The 20,250-nt window shown below is 38.8% G+C and overlaps 1 protein-coding gene across 5 annotated transcripts in view; it reads left to right on the top strand.

Moving 5' to 3' along the window:
* Nucleotides 1-20,250, top strand: part of UBP1 (upstream binding protein 1) — a 52,926-nt gene that overhangs the window by 2,657 nt on the left and 30,019 nt on the right. For 3 of the 5 annotated variants that reach the window (XR_004644504.1, XM_034761028.1, XM_034761027.1), the window contains exons 2-3: nt 10,014-10,165; nt 17,414-17,490. Coding sequence is in view for 4 of the 5 variants with exons in the window: in XM_034761028.1 (XP_034616919.1) it covers nt 10,014-10,165; nt 17,414-17,490 (229 nt within the window). In the remaining variant the exon portion in view is untranslated. Of the gene's footprint in view, nt 1-8,629; nt 8,816-10,013; nt 10,166-10,826; nt 10,889-17,413; nt 17,491-20,250 lie in introns of those variants that run through there. The other 2 variants (XM_034761030.1, XM_034761029.1) reach the window with 2 other exon arrangements.

Raw genomic sequence — 20,250 nt, 5'->3', positions numbered from 1 at the left:
TAGAGCATAAGCTTTCGTGGACTCTAGTCCACGAAAGCTTATGCTCTAATAAATTTGTTAGTCTCTAAGCTGCCACAAGTACTCCTGTTCTTCTTTTTGCGGATACAGACTAACACGGCTGCTACTCTGAAACTTTTAAAATAGCGATTTTTAAAGGTCTGCCAATCTGAAAAATTAGATACTCTCTTTTATTATCAACTTCACAGGTAGCTCATTCCCACTCGAGATTGTTGGTATTTATTCACTCAGCTCTCCTCTGTGGTAGCCCATCTTTCTGACCCATTCTCTTTATCTCAGTCAAGATCTGAGATGCTTCATTTACTGGGAATGAAGTTGTGTGCCAGGTGGTGCGGGGCCTGCAGTTCTTGCCTGAGCTGTTTTTATAATCCAGTTATTTTTGTGAGGTTAATTTTTCTTATTGTCCATCTCTTTATTTTTCTTAGATTTTTTTTTTTTTAATTATCAGTAATCTAGTTGCTAATACAACTCTTCTCTCAAGTATGTTTTTAAACACTTCTTATTCCCTGTTACAAGTCTGGTTAGCATTAACTCATTCTACTTTTTATTTATTTTAAATCATTCAGGCTTCCTCTCAAACGTCAGTTGATTTTATACACCCATTTTTGATGCATTTTCTTTATTTGAAAGAAAAGGTGTGGTTTTTTAAAAAACAAAAAAAACAACTTGAGTAGTCATGTTAAAATGTGTTGGTTCTTTGTATTATCTATCTGAGGAATTCTGATCTGAGCTTTGTTTATGATGCTTATAAATTTTAATTCTTCCTATTGCATGGTATTGTTTCTTAGCTCGAGTACTGCTGCATCCTGTGAATCCATGCCTTACTACGCTAATGCTCCTCTTTTCTCAGTCACGTCTTGCTTTGTGTTTGGTACCCAATCTGAGATTTTGCTGTTGATTATATAAATCATCTCATGAGAAATTATCATTCAAATAGTAGCTATAGCAGCAGCAGTTAAACCATTTTTAAATAAAAAAAAGGTTTTAAGTTGTGAAATTGCATGTAAGAATCTAAAGTCAATATTGCACGTATTTTTAGGGTTACAATAAAGCACAAACTAAGTTCTTTTTAGATAACCTATGGGCAAAAACATTAGCACTATTTTGCAATTTTCATCTGTAAGCATGTGGTCAAAGGAATTATCTAATTGGGATTGTATTATTCTATGGGTAAAGTTCAGAGTCGGTTACCCAAATAGGCTGGGTTTTTAGGTACCAACAATATGTTAGGTCTTGTATCTGCAGTAGGACATAGTAGGGTATGATTTGGGTTAATGATGGTGACATAAATGGAAAAATAAAAGCAAGCGATGGAATGTAAAGAATGTGACCATGAGTCTCATTCTGTTGTGCCTGTTTTTGTATGAGAAGTCCAATATTTGTAATCTCTGGAAGGAAGTGACAGAAGAATGTATTCATCTTTTGAAAAATAGGCTTGCTATATAGAAATAAACCTCTAGATCATATGTCCATGCTCTGTCTCTCTAAAGGAAGACTAGCGTGTGGTTCCTGCCCCACTACCAGTCTTCATAATGTATTTAGTGACCTGAACAGTATTTTTCTATGTGGGGATTCTCACCCAAGTTGATGGTCAGTTTATGTCCAGAAGTATAAGTTGTCAGCCAGTCCAGCATTTATCCAAATAGAATACCTGTGGATGTCTATTAATCAATGTAGATTTTAAAGAGATGCTGTCAACCTGGAATTGAGTAATTTTTAAAATTACTCAGTTTTAATTATCAGAGGGGTAGCCGTGTTAGTCTGAATCTGTAAAAAGCAACAGAGGGTCCTGTGGCACCTTTAAGACTACCAGAAGTATTGGGAGCATAAGCTTTCGTGGGTAAGAACCTCACTTCTTCAGATGCAAGTAATGGAAATCTCCAGAGGCAGGTATAAATCAGTGTGGAGATAAGATACTCTTTAAATAGTAGATCATGAAATTTAAAAATATATTTAAAAAATCTTTTTCTGATCATCTGTTTAAGCGTTCTTTATGCTACACTGAAACTAACTCTACATATGAAACAGTGACACTTGATATGTACCTAGTGCTGTTAAATGTACAGAAAACAAAACAACCCCCTGAACTGGAGGGGAAAAAAATCACAAATTTTTTGTTAAGTTCTTTCAGTGATGATAATTTTGGCAGTTACAAGTAACTGTACTAGCTATGACACTCACAGAAACGTGACATTAAGTGCTTTTAAAGTAGGTCCTGTCAAAGTTCGTGACCAAAACCAGTATGGTTCGGCAGCCCTGTGAAAACTACTTAAACTGTGTAAATGGTTAATACTCTGAAAGAGGGTTAACATAATCCAGATGGAGCAAACTTGGTTCTTTTGGGGCAAATGAGTGTGTTTTGTGTTGTTTTTTTAATAAGGCATCAAATAGCGAAGGCTGTGTCAAGTGAGAAAATGTTCATCTTAAACTATTCACTGTTTCTGTGGTGGAATGAGAATTTTTTTCTTTCCATATCATGAGAGCCGTGAGCCTTCATTTAAACTAAATCAGATTACTAATATAGTTTTTTCATGTTTTATACTTAATTTTTTCAAAACTGGGTATTTCGGTTTACAAACTGCAGTTTTCAGTATTCATAAGTTACCTGCCAAAATATGGCCTACCATTTGGGGATTTGTTTATTTAAACTCTGTAACTGAGAGCCAACCATAGCCATTAACAGTGGGCTAGAAAAAAATCACGTAAATTCATGTGGGAAGTAGGGTGACCAGATGTCCCGATTTTTATAGAGATAGTCCTGATATTTCGGGATTTGTCTTATATAGGCACCTATTACACTCCACCCCTGTCCTGATTTTTCACACTTGTTGTCTGGTCACCCTAGTGGGAAGTGTAATGCTTGTTAGTTAAACTGCTACTATTCAAAATTGTGTGTGCAGTAGAGAAACTGAGGTTTTGTCCACTCTTGTAAATTGACCAAAACAGCTATTATGAAATAGTTACTTCGGCATAAACCCCATGTGCAGATCTTTATTCTAGAAGAGGATTAAGCTAAATCGGGGAAAAAGTATTCTTACTCTGGAACAAGAGTCTTAACACCAGAGCTTATACTAGAATAGTTATTTTGGTATGGCTATTTCAATAGATTTCCAATTGTAGACAAGCCCTTAAAGGATCTGTTCAGCTTGACTGCACCTTGGGAGAGTTAGGAGTGGCCTTGGGGTTGGAACTGGGTCTCTTAGAAGTAAGAACCAAAACAAAGAATGAAGGTTGGCGGAGCTGAAATTAACACAATCATTCTTTCACCCTGACAGTATCTGAGGGAGCTCCTTACAGCCTGGGGTGTTGGATGTTTGTGGAACTTCAAAAATAATCTATTCCCTTGCTAAGCAGAGACCTTGCAATTGAACAGGATCCATGGACACTAGCTGGCTAGAACTCCCAGTTCAATTCCCCGCTAATGAGATGTGTGTGTGTGTTTGGATCTCACGTTGGGGGTCCCCCCTCCCCTTGTTGGTTATGTTGGTGTCTGGCTGATATGTTTGTCTCAGCTCTTTAAATGCCTGATAAACTTTTCAAGCTCTGCACTAACAAAGTAAAACATTTAGGCGAGTGATTCAGTATGCACTTCTTTTATGTATTTGTGGGCACTGTTACTTTTGACAGATCAAATTACTGTTTAATATAGTTCCCGTAACATTACATGGCTTTCTAAACAAACTTGAATCTTTGTCCAGACTTCTTGTATAGTTACACACACCAAATTATCTAAGTCAGTGGTTCTCAAGCTTTAGCAACCCAAACACCCCCATTTTGATTTAAAAATTTTCAGGGATGCCCAAGCCCCTCGCTAAGCCCCAGGCCCTGCCCCCATTCCACCCCTGTCCCTCCTCTTCCCTGTTTCTTTCTGTGCACTTCCCCAGTGTACCCCGTCCCCACTCCTCCCCTTCCCACCCAGCGCCTCCTGCACCCCGCTGAACAGCTGTTCCCCGGCGTGCAGGAGGCACAGGGAGAGAGGTGGTGGAGTTGATCAGTGGGGCCCCCAGTTTGCAAAACACTAAGTGATCATTGAGTTTTCCTCTACCATTTTAAAAGTTCTGAGCTGCTTTTTTTTAAACAATAGATCAAACAACTTTTGCACTTTTCTTTAAATATTATTTTTTGTGTTTGGCTATTTTTTTCCACATACAAATATAAAGCAGAATTTATATGAATATAACCTTTATTTTATTTGTAGTAGATCCCAGAAGTCCTGCTCCAATTATGATTGCAGCTTTGTTATACTGGGTGCTGTGCAAAACACAATCCATGTCGTGAAGAACTTACAATCTAAAAATTTATAGTATAAAAATGTCATACATAAAACAATATGCATTACATATTACAAATACCTTTTTAATAGAATGGTAAATTTGTTTACTTTTTTTGTTCTGCTGTAAATTTTTATTTATGGTAATGACCCCAATGTTCTAGATCAGTGGTGTCCAACCTTTTCAGCTTGATGGCTGAACACATTTCTAAAAGGTTAAGGAGACATACACCTCTACCCCGATATAACATGACCCTATATAACACGAATTCGGATATAATGCACTAAAGCAGCGCTCCGGGGGGGCAGTACTGCGCATTCTGGTGGATCAAAGCAAGTTTGATATAACACGGTAAGATTTTTTGGCTCCCAAGGACAGCGTTATATCGAGGTAGAGGTGTACCTAGTACTTCAAGACAGATTCTGTTGAACTTGCCTGGCTAGTTCCTATGCCTCCCTCCTTACAACCTGTGATAGAAGGTGTGTGTGTGTGTGGGGAGCAGAGCAGCAGAGTGGCTGTGGCATACTGCTTTTCAGTATCCCCGATGGCACTGATCCCATGACTATAACCAGCTGGAACAAGTTGGGGCAGCCAACTGGTTTCTCTAACGTGTTCTGAGATGGGCAGAGAACAAGGGAGATGTAACTGGTGGCTGATTCTCCTTGCTCCTTTTCCTGGATTACTGTGGGTTGTATGAGAAAGGGGAGCCATCCTTTGCTAGGTGATTTCCTTGGCTCAGGTTCATAGCCAGTTGAGTTTCCATCCTGCTGTCTCTGAAGCTCCCGCAGCCTGTCAGGGAAGAAGGCAGTGGAGTTAGCCAGAGTTACTGTCCTCTCTTCTATAATGTAGCAGGGGACTTTCTGAGCAGCTGCAACAGGGAAGGGCCAGGAGCTGCTTCCTCTGAGTGCTCCCAACTCTCATCAGAGCTGTTCCTTGGGCTGCCGGGAAAGAAGCTTCGGGAGGATTTGGGGATGTGATGCTTTCTGCCTCCTTCTTGTAGTTATGTGGATGACTCAAGCACTTCCTTTAACATTGCAGAGTGTGGCTGTGGGAGCACAAGTTTTACCTTATCAAATACTCATTAATACATACATTCACCCTGAGAAATCACAATTTAGAGCCCCAAAGGCCACAAGTGACCTCTGGACCACAAGCTGGATATCAATGCACTGCATACTACATAAAAAGGTCATTTGATCTAAAACAAACAAAATTAAGAGTGGCCAGTTATAGAGTCACTTTTGATTATAAAATTCTTGATAAAATGATTTTTTTGTTTATATAAATATGACGACTCCCCAATTACTCTGTGGCCTTGGGAGCCAGTTGTTTTCTTCACAGAGGAGTAGTTCAGAAAGGATTTGTGTTTGGAAAGGGAGGTGACCTTGTGGACCAGGCAAGGAAGACATTTCCAGGTGTAGGGCTGGCACAGAAGAAGATAGAGGTCACCGTGAGAAGGATGTGAAGACAAAATTGTCTGAAGCATAAAGTTGGGCATTGTTTGCTTGAAGCAAATATTCAAGCTCTTTGGAGCTCAGCCATTCTGATTTTCTCCATTGGAGACTAGGAACATTAATAAAAAGTGATATTGTATATAAAAATTTCCACATTTTTAAGGTGGTAAAATCTTGCACTCAAAAGTTAGATGTCAGAATTAAGGTTGCTTGTAAGAGGAGTTTTTTCTTGGCAAAAAGTAGAGATTATGACTGTCACCTGTGCCAAAAGTATAAAGAGTCCAGAGTGGTTAAAAAAAATGCTTTTTATTGAAATCCGATTTTTTGTTTACATTAAACATATTTTTCTTTAAAAAATAAACTTGTTTAAAATTAAATTTGAAATTTTGACTTAGATGCTAAACTTACTGTAATTTATAAATAAAAATACGTTGAAATTAAGATACGAAATCTAGAAGAGAATAATGAAGTGAACCTGAAACCTGTAATAGATGGGTGTGTAGTGCCTATTTGATGCATTTTCTTGTCAAACACTTACATACTCCAGGAATAAAGCAAATTTTTCAAATTGTAAAATACTTCTGCGAGTGACTTTGCTTCAGCTTCACTGAACACAGGAGGAGGATCAAAACTAATTCTCCCCCATGATGCAAGATGGATTTCAGAGGTTGACTATTGTGAGCTGTTTATTAAAAAACTTGTCTATGCAGATGAAAACTTGTGAAGAAAAGCAGGACAAAATAGATGGAACTGTTGCAGCCAAATGTAATCAACATAAGACTGAACATAAGACTGAAGAGAAATGTAGAAGATATGCTAAATATACTGAAACCTGTTTCTGTAACTTTGGACAAATTGCTTTATTGCTGATGCTGTTGAAGTTTGGAAAGACCTTCAAGCAACACTGCAGGATATCCAACAACAAATTTAAATTTTGCAGTCAGTGAGCAAGCAGATGGAGAAAGCATTTTATCACCGAATTTTCTTGCTAGTATGCACAACACAAAGTACCAGGGTAGATGCCTAACAGCCAAAGAGGAAGTTACTGTCATAGATGTGGACATCTTCTAGTCCTCCCATCAATCATGCCATCCATAATAAATACCCAGGATGGAAGGGACCCATGTTCAAGCAGTACATGTTTACTGCTGAAGTTCTAAATCGTATCTAGAAATACACTGTATTCTGGTTAGCAAAAAGCATAAAACTTAGTGTGAAGTTAGTTAAATTTAATTGCAAAGCAACATGTGGTTTACTGGTCTTCTATGAAGTTATGGGTTCTTGCAATGTGGGCATGGTTTCCAACCTCCAGTCTGCTTTAAATAAAACCTGTGGGAATATTCAGTCATAAAAATCGTGAGTGGTAAATAGCATTGCTTCCTCAATTATTGTGGAGAAAAATTTGAATAGCAGTTAGCCTTAAAGGTGATTTGTAAAGCTAAACTGAATTTATGCATAGATGTATACTGAATGCCACCACTGAGCAGAGTATGGAAGGCTTATGCAAGGAAATAAATTTAATTTACCTTGGGAGAGGCTGGGGGAGAAGAAACTTCCTTCGAAGTATCATCTGTGCTTTGTTTTTAAAGCTAAGCTATTAACCTACACATGTACTGTCTGGCTGCCGGAGGCATTCAGTTTATATTTTCTGGCCTTAACTAAATTTTTGTTTGATTTTATGAAGTTCACCTTTCATTATTTAGGAGCTCTTTGCCACTGGTAAGCATTGGTCCCTGGATTCTGACATTGTCAGTACCAAATGCCAGATTCTCTGGCTTCTGAAAATTCCTCCGCACAAAAAACAATGTAGTAGATATTAAATGAATTTTAAAAAGTTGCTAACTGATATATCTCAAACAACAGTTGTACATTGTTACTCAGTATTGCAGGTAGAAAAAAAGACGTTTAAATGATGGTAACTATTGGAACAAATAACTGAAAGTGTGGTGGATTCTCCGTCACTTGAAGTCTTTAAAACAAAACTGTCTTTTTAAAAAAGAAGCTGTGGCTTAATCAGAAGTTATGGGTTTGTTGTAAGAATTATGGAGTAAATTTCTGTGACTTGTGTTGTGTTATGCAGCAGATCAGACTAGATTATCATAAATGGGCCCTTTTGGCCTTCAACATATTTGAAATAATACATCTTTTCCTGAAAGGTGCTTTCTACTGTATGTAGGTCATATGTATGTGAGCAATATTTTAACAATGGCACAAGTTGCTACCTTACTTAAAAAATTATTGATGCATATCACCTCTAGATTCTAAAATTATCTGAACTTTTTTCAATTCTGAGTGAGGTTACTGTTACTTGGGTATTGTTTTTGCCTTCCATTTCCCCTCAAATGGATTGCATGTCTTATGGAATATCCTTGGGGATTGTGGGGCAGATGGCGTCTCTCCATGTGGCTTCAGCTTTTAAACAAATGGTCTAAAGAAATCTTGAGTTAAATGTTTTCCATTACAGTAGAACCTCAACGTTACGAGCATCTTGGATATGAAGGTTGTTTGTAACTCTGAACAAAATGTTACGGCTTTTGTTTATTTTTTTTTTTTTACAACTGAACATTGATTTAATACAGCTTTGAAACTTTACTATGGAGAAGGAAAAATGCTGTTTTCCTTTTTTTTTAGTAGTTTACGTTTAACACAGTACTGTACTGTATTTGCTTTTTTTGTCTCTGCTGCTGCCTGATTATGTACTTCTGGTTCCAAATGAGGTGTGTGGTTGACTAGTCAGTTTGTAATTCTGGTGTTTTGTAATTCTGAGGTTCTACTGTATTTCCTTTCATCACTTTCTATTCTTTTTCTTTATCTAGGGAAGGCTTTATATACCTAGAGCTGGCTGTTTTAGACAAGAATCAGCAGAATTTACTAAACACTTAAGTGAAAATACATGCTTGGTAGCTGCATCCATATTGAGGGTGGCCTGATGAGTAGGAAGATTCACCTCCTAGATGTGTCTTAAGTGACTGCCAACAACCTTTTTTCATAAACATGGGCAGAACAGGAGCCTTCAGTTGGATTCTTTTGTATTTTCTTAGCCAAATTGTCTGTGATTGCCACACTGGCAAGGTAAATCATCTTACTAATTTAGTGTACATACAGTAAAGCAAAGTAAAGCAGGCCATGAACTACTTTCTTACCTGATGTTAACTTTGAAGCTTGTCACCCTAACTTCCTCCAATAATCCTTCTTACTTTCTTTGATCTGCTGAAGTTTCACTCATCACTTGTCCCTTTGAATGTTGTCTATGCTCTACTTCTAATAGAACCTCCAGGAACTTGGTTACAGCCTGCTTCCAATTTATAATGTAGATAGTTTCTGTTTGTGTCTGTCTGGCAGTAACTTCACCTTCCCCTAGGAAAGGGACTGTTGGTTTAGGTGCTTGAGACATTGTAGGTGCTGCGACAAAACTCTTCTTACTGCAACTATAATGGCTTTAGACATTTGAGCTTGGAGTTCTTTCACTTAGGAGTGTGAACCTATAAGCAATATATCGTATAGAACTATTCAAGTAGGCATATCTCTTAACCTTGCTTCCCAGATGGAGAAACTGAAGCAGAGCAGTCCAGTGACTTCAGAAGGTCAAAGTATCTTAGTGGCAGATGAAAGAATAGAAACCATGTCTCGTGGCTGCTTCCCCAGTTCTGGACATAGTCTCATCTGCATTGGTAGTTTTGGGAAAACTTCCTGTCTTGCTTCCACCTGTCCAGCTCCACCAGAGTCTAGAACTAGCAGATCGCATCCTTCTATACTAGACAATTTTATTCATACATTGGAAGGGGAAAACAAGTTTTTCCACTTTATCAGCTCTCTTTAGTTTCTTAACTTTGAATGATCTAGTCAGTGAACTGAACTACTTAAATGAACTGCAATGGAGAAAACAGTCTCTCTGAACCTGCACAAGAGGCTACTGCTGTCAAAAGCTGATTTAGCACTTCAGCAAACTCTGGTTCCTGGGGCTTGGCCAGTAACTTCAACCAGTTGAGTGGTTTGACTTTCTTTAAAACTTTGCAGCAGACATGTACTGCTTAATATTTTTAAATTTTAATTTAAATAGATTATAGTAACCTATGCTAAGGCCGAATCTATTTAATTTAAAAAAAATCTGATTTAAATATATTCTTGATTTTTTTTTTTTAATTAATTTTTATCCACTCAGCTTTTTGAAAATATTTTTCCTAAGGTGGTGGTGGTTCTGATTTTGCCTTTGTTTTGTAAGATAAATGGATGCTTCTTTCAGACTGATGTTGTGGGATTTTTGTTTCAGTGATGTTTTGGCACTGCCAATTTTCAAGCAGGAAGATTCCAGCCTTCCACCAGACAGCGAGACCAAACATCCACCGTTTCAATACGTTATGTGTGCTGCAACATCTCCAGCAGTCAAATTGCACGATGAAACTCTTACTTACTTGAACCAAGGTTAGTATGCGTCTTCTGCATATGTTGTTTACCGTGGATGTAACTTAATGAATGTTGGGATGCTGAAAAGTATAGGGATGAAAAATAGGGGTGGTATCTTCCTCTTTAGAATTTCCATGTGAAAATGAAAGACCAAGAGTGCTGGGGGAGGCTTCTGCTTATAGCTTATAGCTTTGGCTGTCAATTTCAGTGACATCTAGCAATGCTTATGGTATTCCTCTTATGTCTCTCCTGATGGTCATGTATGCCAGTATGTCCGACTCTCGTGACCTAGGTCCATGTCAGCAATATACCATGGTCTAAGGGCAGCGTGTAAATATGCATGTTTTAAATTAAAAAAATAAATGTGCATTACATCATATTTGCTTTTAGATAAAATATTCCTTGATATTTAAATACAAATTGCTTGAATTTACCAACAATAAAAACCTACAGTTGGATCATTTCTTTGGTCTGCAGTTATATGGTTAAAGTGGTCTGGAACTGTATTTTAATCACTTTTATAATGACATTACTAAAAAGTTACAGTATATAACAGCATGTCTAATGTTAAAGTTGACTTCAGTGGGAGCTGCTGTGTGCTTAACACTGTAGAAAAGGAGGTAGATAGGCATCTAACTACAGGCACCCAATTATTAAAATCTTGACCTTGATGTCACAGATATCTGACTTGGCATTCTGCATTTCTGCTTGTGGAGGGATACATAAGCAAATCCTCATTAGGTGAGTAACTCTCAAGACTGCACAGGATGCTACTAAAGTAAGGCTTTAGTGACTGCTACATAGGGATCAGATAGGACTTGCCACTACCAATCATATTTTAATGTTCTGTTCCCACACATTGGCTTCCTAGGAAGTCTCCTTCTACCTTAAACTTAAAGTCCAAGCACTAGACCACTGGGAGAGTCTAAGAACAGGTAAGAAGAGATGGTAACAAAACGTATCATGAAACTTCAGAGGTGGTGGCAGAGGAGTTAGCGAAGCCAGCATATATGTAGAGGGTAGTAACTAAACCTCCAAAAGGTTAGAAGTGCACCCAAAACAGTGAATTAATCTTTTAGGTATTATTCTGCATAAGTATTTTGGTAGCTACAAAACAGTAGGAGCACCTAAAGCCAGAGAAATCTAAAAATTTAATATTAATTTAAGTTTAAAGGCGGAGGGAATCCTTCTGGGAAGGGAATGTGTAGGGATAGAAAAAATGCCACTACTGAGAGGAGACTCTGCAAGTATTGGAAAAAGATACTGAAATTCTTTTGCTTCATGGAAAACAAAGGTCAAGCTTACTTATATGTAATTAACTAGAAAATCAAGCTTAAAAGACCTGTTACCGTACTAGTATGAAAGTGAAGTGTTATTTCACATTTTAAAGGATACTGTCTGAATTTTTTGTACCTGCGGGTAGCACTCAAAATGAATATAAATAGAGAGATTTGGTATAGGTGGGATACTTCACAATTTTTTTTACTTCATGCATTTGACAACATTTTATATATAATATGTTTAATTGTGTCCCCTTTATAGCTGATCAGTTTCTTTTTTTTGGTTTTCGCCCAACAATAAAGGAAAGAGACATTATTTTTAAGAGTATGAAAATGTGACTTGGAAATGCCCCCAAATGGGGAAGGAGACAGAGGGACAGATGTATATATGAAACTAATTTTAATTTAAAATTGAAAAAATTCACTAGACATTAAGGTGGTGTCCATTTTAAATATGGTTGGTGAGGTTAGTTACTTGGCTGATGTTTTTATTGTGTGTGGGGTTTTTTTTGAGATAATTCAAAGGTTAAAATCATTGTGATCTTAAATGGCAGTTAACCAGAGCTCAAGCATCTGTGTAACAATGTAGGTTACTGTCAAGTCTTGGAAAGCTATTTATGACTAATGTATGTTTGAAAGGTAAATTCTGAATGTTCTATCTGCAAATATTTACCAAGTAACACATACAGGTAAATGTCTTTGCAGCCCTTAAGTACTTTACTGTCTGTCTCACTTATAGGAAGCCAGTTAGATTACTAGTCATGTGAGTCTAGCCATTTTATCTAGTAGCCTAAGATAGAAAGATCTTCTAGGGAAATCCTTTCCACTAACTTCACCAGTCAGTAGACAAACTTGGGAAGTTTTTTCTCTTGCTGAGCTTAAGGGAAGAAATGCTGCCATAAAGGGTAAGTTAAAAATAAAACATATAAGCCAGAGGTTCTCAAACTGTGGTCTGTGGACCACCAGTGGTCCATGAGCTCCATTCAGGTGGTCCACAGATAGTTCCCTTTTAAGGTGCATGCCTGGGCAGCTGCACAGGAGAGAATGAAGGGCCCACCTCCTAATTTAATGGGGCCACTCCTGCGCGGCTCCACTAATTAGGTGCCTGGACCCTGGAGAAGAGACACATGTAAGGTGAGGTGGTGGCCTTGTGTGGGGAATAGAGGATAGGTGGGAGGGGGCAGAATCCATATATGCAGACTGTACCTACATTTAATACTGGCATGATGACCGATATCATCTTCAGATTTCCACATGAATAAGGTCACTATGTATCTTATCTTGTGGGACTTATATTCATAACCTACTCTTTCTATATTTGTTTAAAGCACCTTGAGAGTAATAGCAGTTTTTACCTGATTGAATACAAGACCATAATATATTCTCTGTGTTATGTAAGAGGTCTGACTAGATCATAATGCTCCCTTCTGACCTTAGAATATTTGGAGTGGGGGTGTGTGTGTACTGCATGTATTTGTTTTGGATCTTCCAAGATGGAAGGGGCCACTTATAATCAAGAAGGATTTAACTGGAATAAATGCTTCTAAGAAAAATATTTTACATTTAAGTACATTGTTTCGGCTCTAAGTATTGAATGTGAAAGGGAATTTGTGTAGGCCCATCCTGTCTGGGTCTTTTGGATTGCATTTCCTTCATTGGTATCTCAGTGAGGAATATATGTAATTATTTTATGAATAGTTCAGGAAAATACCTAAATTTTATTATTATAGCAGTGGGCAATATTATGACGGGGGCTGTGTTGTGCTAGGTGTTGCACAAGCTTAGTAGATATGAGGTCCTTGCACTAAAGAGCTTAGTCTAAGAAAAATATAAATTGGTACAGCTTTGTGTAGTTTTGTAAATAGCTTTTTTGGTTAGCCGTACATTTCTTTTGATCCTCTAGGCTAGTGTTTTGGAATCCAAATGTTTAAAGTTATTTGTCTTTATAAATACTTGATTAAAGTTTCTGAGATAGACCAACCACTAACTGAAAGGGTTCAGACAAAACTTCCTCCTATGGAAAAATTATTCCATAATTGTCCATTGCAATGTTTTTACATTTTCCTTTGAAGCATCTGGTATTGGCCACAGTCAGTGTCTCAGTATTTGACTACATGGTCTGATTTTTCTGTGTAACAACATTCAAGCACCAAAAGCTTTGCTTCTGGACTTCTTTGGAGTAAATGTAGTAACATTTACTGTTTGATTAGATTACTGGGTGTGAGTATACATTAAAACTTTTTTAGTGATTTTAATCTAAGTGAATTCTGTGCATCTTGGGTGTTAATGTGGTACCAGTCACTATAGTATTTAAGCAAAAGAATTGAGCTGTGAATTTAGCTGATTGTCAGTTATGTCTTAGTTTCATACATCGCTGGTTGTCTTGAATATGTGGTTAGGGAATGCCAAAGCATGGCACGTTTTGCCCTGAATCTGCTAGAGATCTAGCATCTGCTAACATAATCCTTAGATAAACTCTGACTTTACTCTTAATTACGTAATGCTTCATTCAACCCGACCAGCTGACAAGGTGATATAGACAAGTCTGATTCTCAGTTGGTGCTGACTGAAATGTCTCTGGGCTTGTCTACACTACAAAGTTAAGGCAACGTAAGGCAGCTTACGTCGACGTAACTGTGGAGGTGTACACGCTGCAATGTTCCTCCCACTGGTTTAACTCTGCTGCTGTGCCTTGACAAGAGGCGAAGCACTTAAGATGACATAGTGTCCGTGTAGACACTGCGTTGCTTATGTCGCCCTAAATGGCCTCCAGGAGGTGTCTCACAACACTCACTGTGACCATTCTGGTCACTGTTTTGAACTCTGCTGCCCTGCAGCCAATATACAGGCATGCGCCCCTACCCTTTTAAAGCCACAGGAAGCTTTGAAATTGCTCTGTTTGCTCGCTGTGGAGAGCTCATATAGCTACTGCCCAGCTGAGCATGCTGGCTCCATGCAGCAAACATGCTCCTGCCAGGAGTACATGGGATGTGCTGGATCCCCTGGATCTGTAAGGAGAGGAGGCTGTGCAGGCACAGCTCTGCTTCAGCCGCAGGAACTTGTTCAGGGCCTGGAGGAGAAGCCCTATAATAGGGACATGCAGCAGTGCTGTGTAAAAAGTCAAAGAGCTCCGGCAGGCATAGCAGAAGGCAAGGGAGGCAAATAGTCACTGTGCAGAGCTGCAGACTGTCCGAGACCAATATAGGTTCGAATGAATATTTGAGTGAAGGAGGAAAATTGAAGCAAAAACAGATTGCAATTCAAAACATGTGGTGGCTTATTAATGGGGAATGAACTACAACTTGGGCTAGGGAGGAGTACTTTTACCAACTAACAATACTATTAGAGTAAAAATATTCAAATAACTTTAATTAAAATAGGAACAAGTCATCAACCAAAAGTATCACCAGAACAGCAACATATGTGACTTGAAACAGTCTATTTACATCCGACAATGAAGAACCGAATGATTTATGATCAATTTTTCATTTAAAAAACCAGAACAGACATACAAAAGTGAATGAACTGTACATGCATTAATCGAATCCCATAAAATATACCAACTGACCACAACAGCAAATTAATACAACAATTCGTCCCCTATATACTATACACGAGATTTGGTACCAAGTAGGGGAGGAGGAAAAGAAAAAGGAAGAGACCGAGGCACAGCTGACCAGCAGTACAGACACCAGGGGCATGACGGGATGTAATCCGAAACAACACGACACGAGCCGGATAAATCCGGAGGAGACCCTAGCTGAAAGGGTGATCAGGCCTTTCAGCTAACACGCGGACACTCATACTGATTTTGGCGCGGGACATAGTTTTATTGGAAGACCCTTACTCGTGCCAGCATTTGATTGGTCCCCAGCTCCTACACCAACCAGGTTCTGAGCTGGTGCCCTCTACGTCAACAGGTACTGCACCTGGCACACTAAGTTTATGCACATGGCACGCCGGTATTGTAGCACATGGCACCAATGTGACCTACAATTGACGAGGCAGAAGGTTCGAGAATAGGCACATGGCACCACGATGGTGCACACGGCACCAATGTGACCTATTGACCATCCAGACGCCATGTCTGAGCATAGGGTTGCGACACAGACATGCTGCTTCTACAAGGAGTGGTCTGGGGTCAGGGTTTTGGAGTTGATGGAGGGAGCAGTCAGGGTGCTTAACCTCAGGCTCTGGGAAAAGAGGCATGGTTTTAAGGAAGAATGAAAAGAAAAAGAATTAACTTTCCCTGAACAAGTAAAAACAGACATCACTGGCATTCACGTTTTCAAACAGATGTCTATTGCATAGGGTTAACTTTCTGATGGAGAGAGGAGGTAGCACGATGCAAACAAACAATGCCAGGTTCAGCATCCTACAGCAACACACATTACTGTGCCTCATTGTTAAAAATGCTCCTTCAAAGCCTCCCTCAGCCAAATAGCTCCCCGTTGAGCTCCTCTTATAGCCTGTATTGTGCTGTGTGTTATGAACACCAGAAGGGCCGTGCCGGATCCATGCTTTCTGGCAGAGATGGCTGGCTCGCAGGTTACCTGGAGAAGTTGAAAATCAGCTGGAAACCTAGTAGGATGCCCATGGAATGATGGTATTGAGAAACCTACATCTTGTGATGCTGAACCTGCCCCCAGGAGGCATTGCAAACCCTTCCCAAAACAACCTGTAGCTAGTTGCACAGTGGGATAGCTACCCACAGTGCACTGCTCTGTGTCAGTGCAAGAGCTGCTACTGTGGATGCGCTCCACTGACATAAGGAGCACAGTGTGGACATGCAACAGCAGTTTAATTACAGTGATGGCTGTCTGTCGATGTAACTTAAGTCGACTTAACTTTGTAGTGTAGACATAACCTCAGATATTGAAACAGTCCTGGTTATTGCCTCCTGTGATTTTTGAAAGGCTCAGATGAAAGAGGTAAGATTAAGATCTATTGAGTAGATCTGTTAGGGTAGTGGCTTGGAGCTGTAGGTGGGAATTTTTTGAGTTGTGTGCTTTGCAATAGGATGTGGGTTGGATGTATAGTCTCCATAATGTTTGATCGACAGATCTCATGTGAAAGCTATGAAGGGCAAGCATACCGCTTGAAAACACAGTTCTTTGGCTTCCTTAACACTGCTTGCCTAACAGCTTTTGTGAAGGCAAAAGGAGGGTTTGGTGTTTTGATGTGTGTATGTTTATGGTAGACCCAGGGACCTCTTGTTATGTTGCCTTTACTCTGGTAAAGAGTGGAAGATAGGGGTACAGGGAGAGGCAGCCAGTAGGACCAGTGCTCCTCCCAATGCCCTTCTAACTGTAGGAGCTGATGTGTGCTCAAAACACTCTATATACAATTCCCCCAGTATTAATACAGCTGCACCATTGCAGTGCTATATGTGTAAACATGACCTTCCTCTATACTGAAACAAACTCACTAAAGCATAGCAGTATGATTCATCACGCTCTTGCTTATTAAAATAACAGGTAACTATTTTAAAGACTGCCACTTTTTTAGAAAGTTATAGGAAGGGTTTTTACCCCATAGGCAGAATGTGTTTAAGGCAAGTTAAAATAAGGCGATCAGTACATAAATGCAGCTGTAAACAGTATAAAAACTCATTCCGTTGCAGTCAGAATACATGGTACTTGTGAAAATATTCTATTTTGTCATCAACATATTGCCTTTCAGCTATTTCAGATATAAAGGAATTCAACTTTTGGTGTGGTCTGTGTTCCTTTCTGCCAAATAGGAATAGACACTTGCACTAGACATAAAGTAGGATACATAGGGTTTGGAAGTATCTGTCGTTTCAGCAGTACCGTAAAAGTTTCACTTTATTCTTATGCAACCAGCTATATACTGAGAACTCCCTATAAGAGTTCCTTAACCTTATGTTTCTACAACACGCTGAATATAAACCAAATATTCTCTGCTTTAAACATAGAGGCTTTGTATGTCACCTTTTTATTGATACAAACTTTTTTCTCTAAAGGTCAGTCCTATGAAATACGGATGCTAGATAATCGGAAGATGGGAGACATGCCGGAGATCAGTGGAAAACTGGTGAAGGTGAAGTAGAGTTGTTCTCTAGATAATAGTAATGAGAGATCGATGCTGGTTGCCAAGTTAGTCCAGTGGATTTCAACTTTTTTTTCTACTCTTACCCCACATTGCAACAGGAAAAAAATTTGGAACCCTTTCTCTCCCAGACCTCTTAATCTAACCATAAAGAAAGTAGAAGCAGTCACAACCCCCTGGTTGAGATCCCCGTAGCTTAGTCTGGTTGGGAGCCAGGGAATATTAAAGGAAAATTAAGTATTTTCCTTCCAGCTAACATGGCTGGATAAAATCAAATCTGAGTAACTTGACAAAATAACTAAATAAAACAAATCCATGATGTGCACACATGTTGCATACTCTGTCCATTTCTAGTCGCCCCATCTCAGAGGATATAGCGGAACTGGAAAAGGTTCAGAGAAGAGCAACAAAGATGATCAGGGTTATGGAAGCTGTTGCATTGTGGGAAAGGAAAAATAACATTTGTCTATTCACTTTTTCCACACTATTCATGTTTGTTTAGACTGCTATCATATCCCACTTTAGTGGTCTCTTTTTTTTCTCTAAGCGAAACAGTTCTATCTGTGTAGTCTCCCCTGGTATGGAAACTGTTAGCATTCCTTCAAAATATGATCAAGATGGTGGTTCTGAAAATCAGATATGCTTTTGGTCTGCATATTAGGTTTTTACCTTCAACTGACCTGCCTTGCTGGCAGAAGGGAAGAACATTCTGTGTGTATATAGCAAGGCCCATAAGAAGGCAGTTTTAAAAAACCCTAACTGTCCCTCACCTTTTTGCTTTCCATTGCAACCCATCTTCTATCTTGCAAGCTTCAGTCTCTTCGGGATAGAGACTTCTTTATTTTGATTACTTTGATCATCACTGTACATTGTCTGCTCTGAATAACAAATAGTAATATCTGTCCTTAATTTTTTTAATCACAGTTGAGTATTATTAGGGAGAAGGTAGCTACTCCATAGTTAAGATTGAAGACTTGCTTTCTATTATAAGCCAGCTAAAGGGCTTTGGAATTTACGAAGTGCAAGGAGCAGGCATCAGCAGGAGCCCAGCATAGGTAGTTTATAGAGCTTTGCATACTTTCTCTGGCACCAGAAGATCAATCAGTCATGCAGGTCTCTGGACCTAATTCCCAGATGACTTCCATGAGTCACTTGCTCCTGCTTCCCTTTTACTTAGAAGCTCTGCAGGGTGTTCTCCTTCTTACCTCCCTATAGCTGTCATAAATATTTAAAAAGAAAATAATAAGGAAACCAGACAACATCATTGTTTATTTAAAATTAATGTTGAGAGTACGTCATAACTTACTGGTTGTTGTGGGGTTTTTTGTGGGTTTTTTGTTTTGTTTTTTAGTATAAGACTGTTGTAGTTTAAACAAAAACAGACAAAAGCCCTTTGGAATTCAGAGCTGAAGTTAAACTACAAGAAACTTAAACGTCTGAAAGTATGAAATTAGCACTTTGACTCTGTCCCATATAAAGCTTTGTGTTTTGCTGTGAGTTATTGCATTTTGCAGATAGAGGAAGCTGAAGCACAAAGATTTATGAGCTTGATTTTTTTCAGAAGTGCTGAAAACCTGCAACTTCAGTTGAAGTCAGTTGGTAGCTGTGAGTACTCATCACCTTAGAAAAACAGATCTTAAGTGTTTTGCTGAAGGTCACGGAGCAGCCCAGTGGCCACTGAGCAAAGAATCCATCTCTTCTGACTCCGTCTTATCAGTAGTGCTAACCAAACCTTTTTCTAACTTGCTGTTAGGAACTACAGTAAACAAAATAATGTAGAGTGAATGTAATGTTTGGCAAGCTAAAAATGGGAATACACACAAGTGCTCATGAATTACTTGTTTAACTTTTTTTTCTAATAGCCAGAAGGACAGGTTGAAAAAATTAATACATACCATATGTTGTTAGGTCTCTGAATGAGAGGGAATTATCAAGATAGTTAATTTTTTTTGCCCACCAATGCCGACTCTCCATTTGAGAACTATGCTGGCAAGTATAGTCCTGCTGTTTGCTCTTGCTTAGTCATTCAGACAGGGAACTTATTCTGTGATGAGTGCTAGATGTGAGCATCACATCGCTGGATTTATGGACCCTGGAACTGAAACACTGTAGTCATCTGTGTTGCTGCTTTGCTGTTGTGACAAACGTTGCAGATTTCTGCCACCTTTTCCTTTGGGGGGGCTTTAAGTAACGTTTCAGTGTATCTGATGGGAACCCACTGCTATTGAGACCAATTTGAAAAGTATTTATTGTTTTTACTGGTTGAATACACTTATGACTAACCTTTGGGTGAGTATTTGAGATCAGGGTTACTTTTCAATAGTTATTTGACTTGCATTTACTGCTTTAGTTAGGTATTTGAAATGTTTTCAGTATGGATACTGAAATGCTTGTTGGTTGTGAAGTATTTTCTATAGTGGGATATTTTGCATTGCTGTAAACAGCTACAGATATTTCAGGTTCCTAACAGGCTTAACAATTTCAATTGAGAAGTAATGTTAATCCTTTTGTTTTTTCAACTTGTTTTTCATGTTAAAAGCTACCATAGTTTAATGGCAAGGATATGAATAAAGCCAGAACACCATATTTGAGTGTTTTGGGCATTTAGTGGGCATTTGGCAGCCCTTTGTGAACCGCCAGTTTCTCCATTTCCCTCTGTATAGTAACTGTTGCTGTGCACATTCACACAACTAGGTAGAGAGAGACTTGTATTTTTAGAGCGAGAGAGAGGTGTGATTGTAAAACTACAGA

The sequence above is a fragment of the Trachemys scripta genome, chromosome 2 (genome assembly GCF_013100865.1).
Source record: "Trachemys scripta elegans isolate TJP31775 chromosome 2, CAS_Tse_1.0, whole genome shotgun sequence".
NCBI lineage: Eukaryota > Metazoa > Chordata > Testudines > Emydidae > Trachemys > Trachemys scripta.
This window is presented reverse-complemented; position numbering and strand designations above follow the sequence as displayed.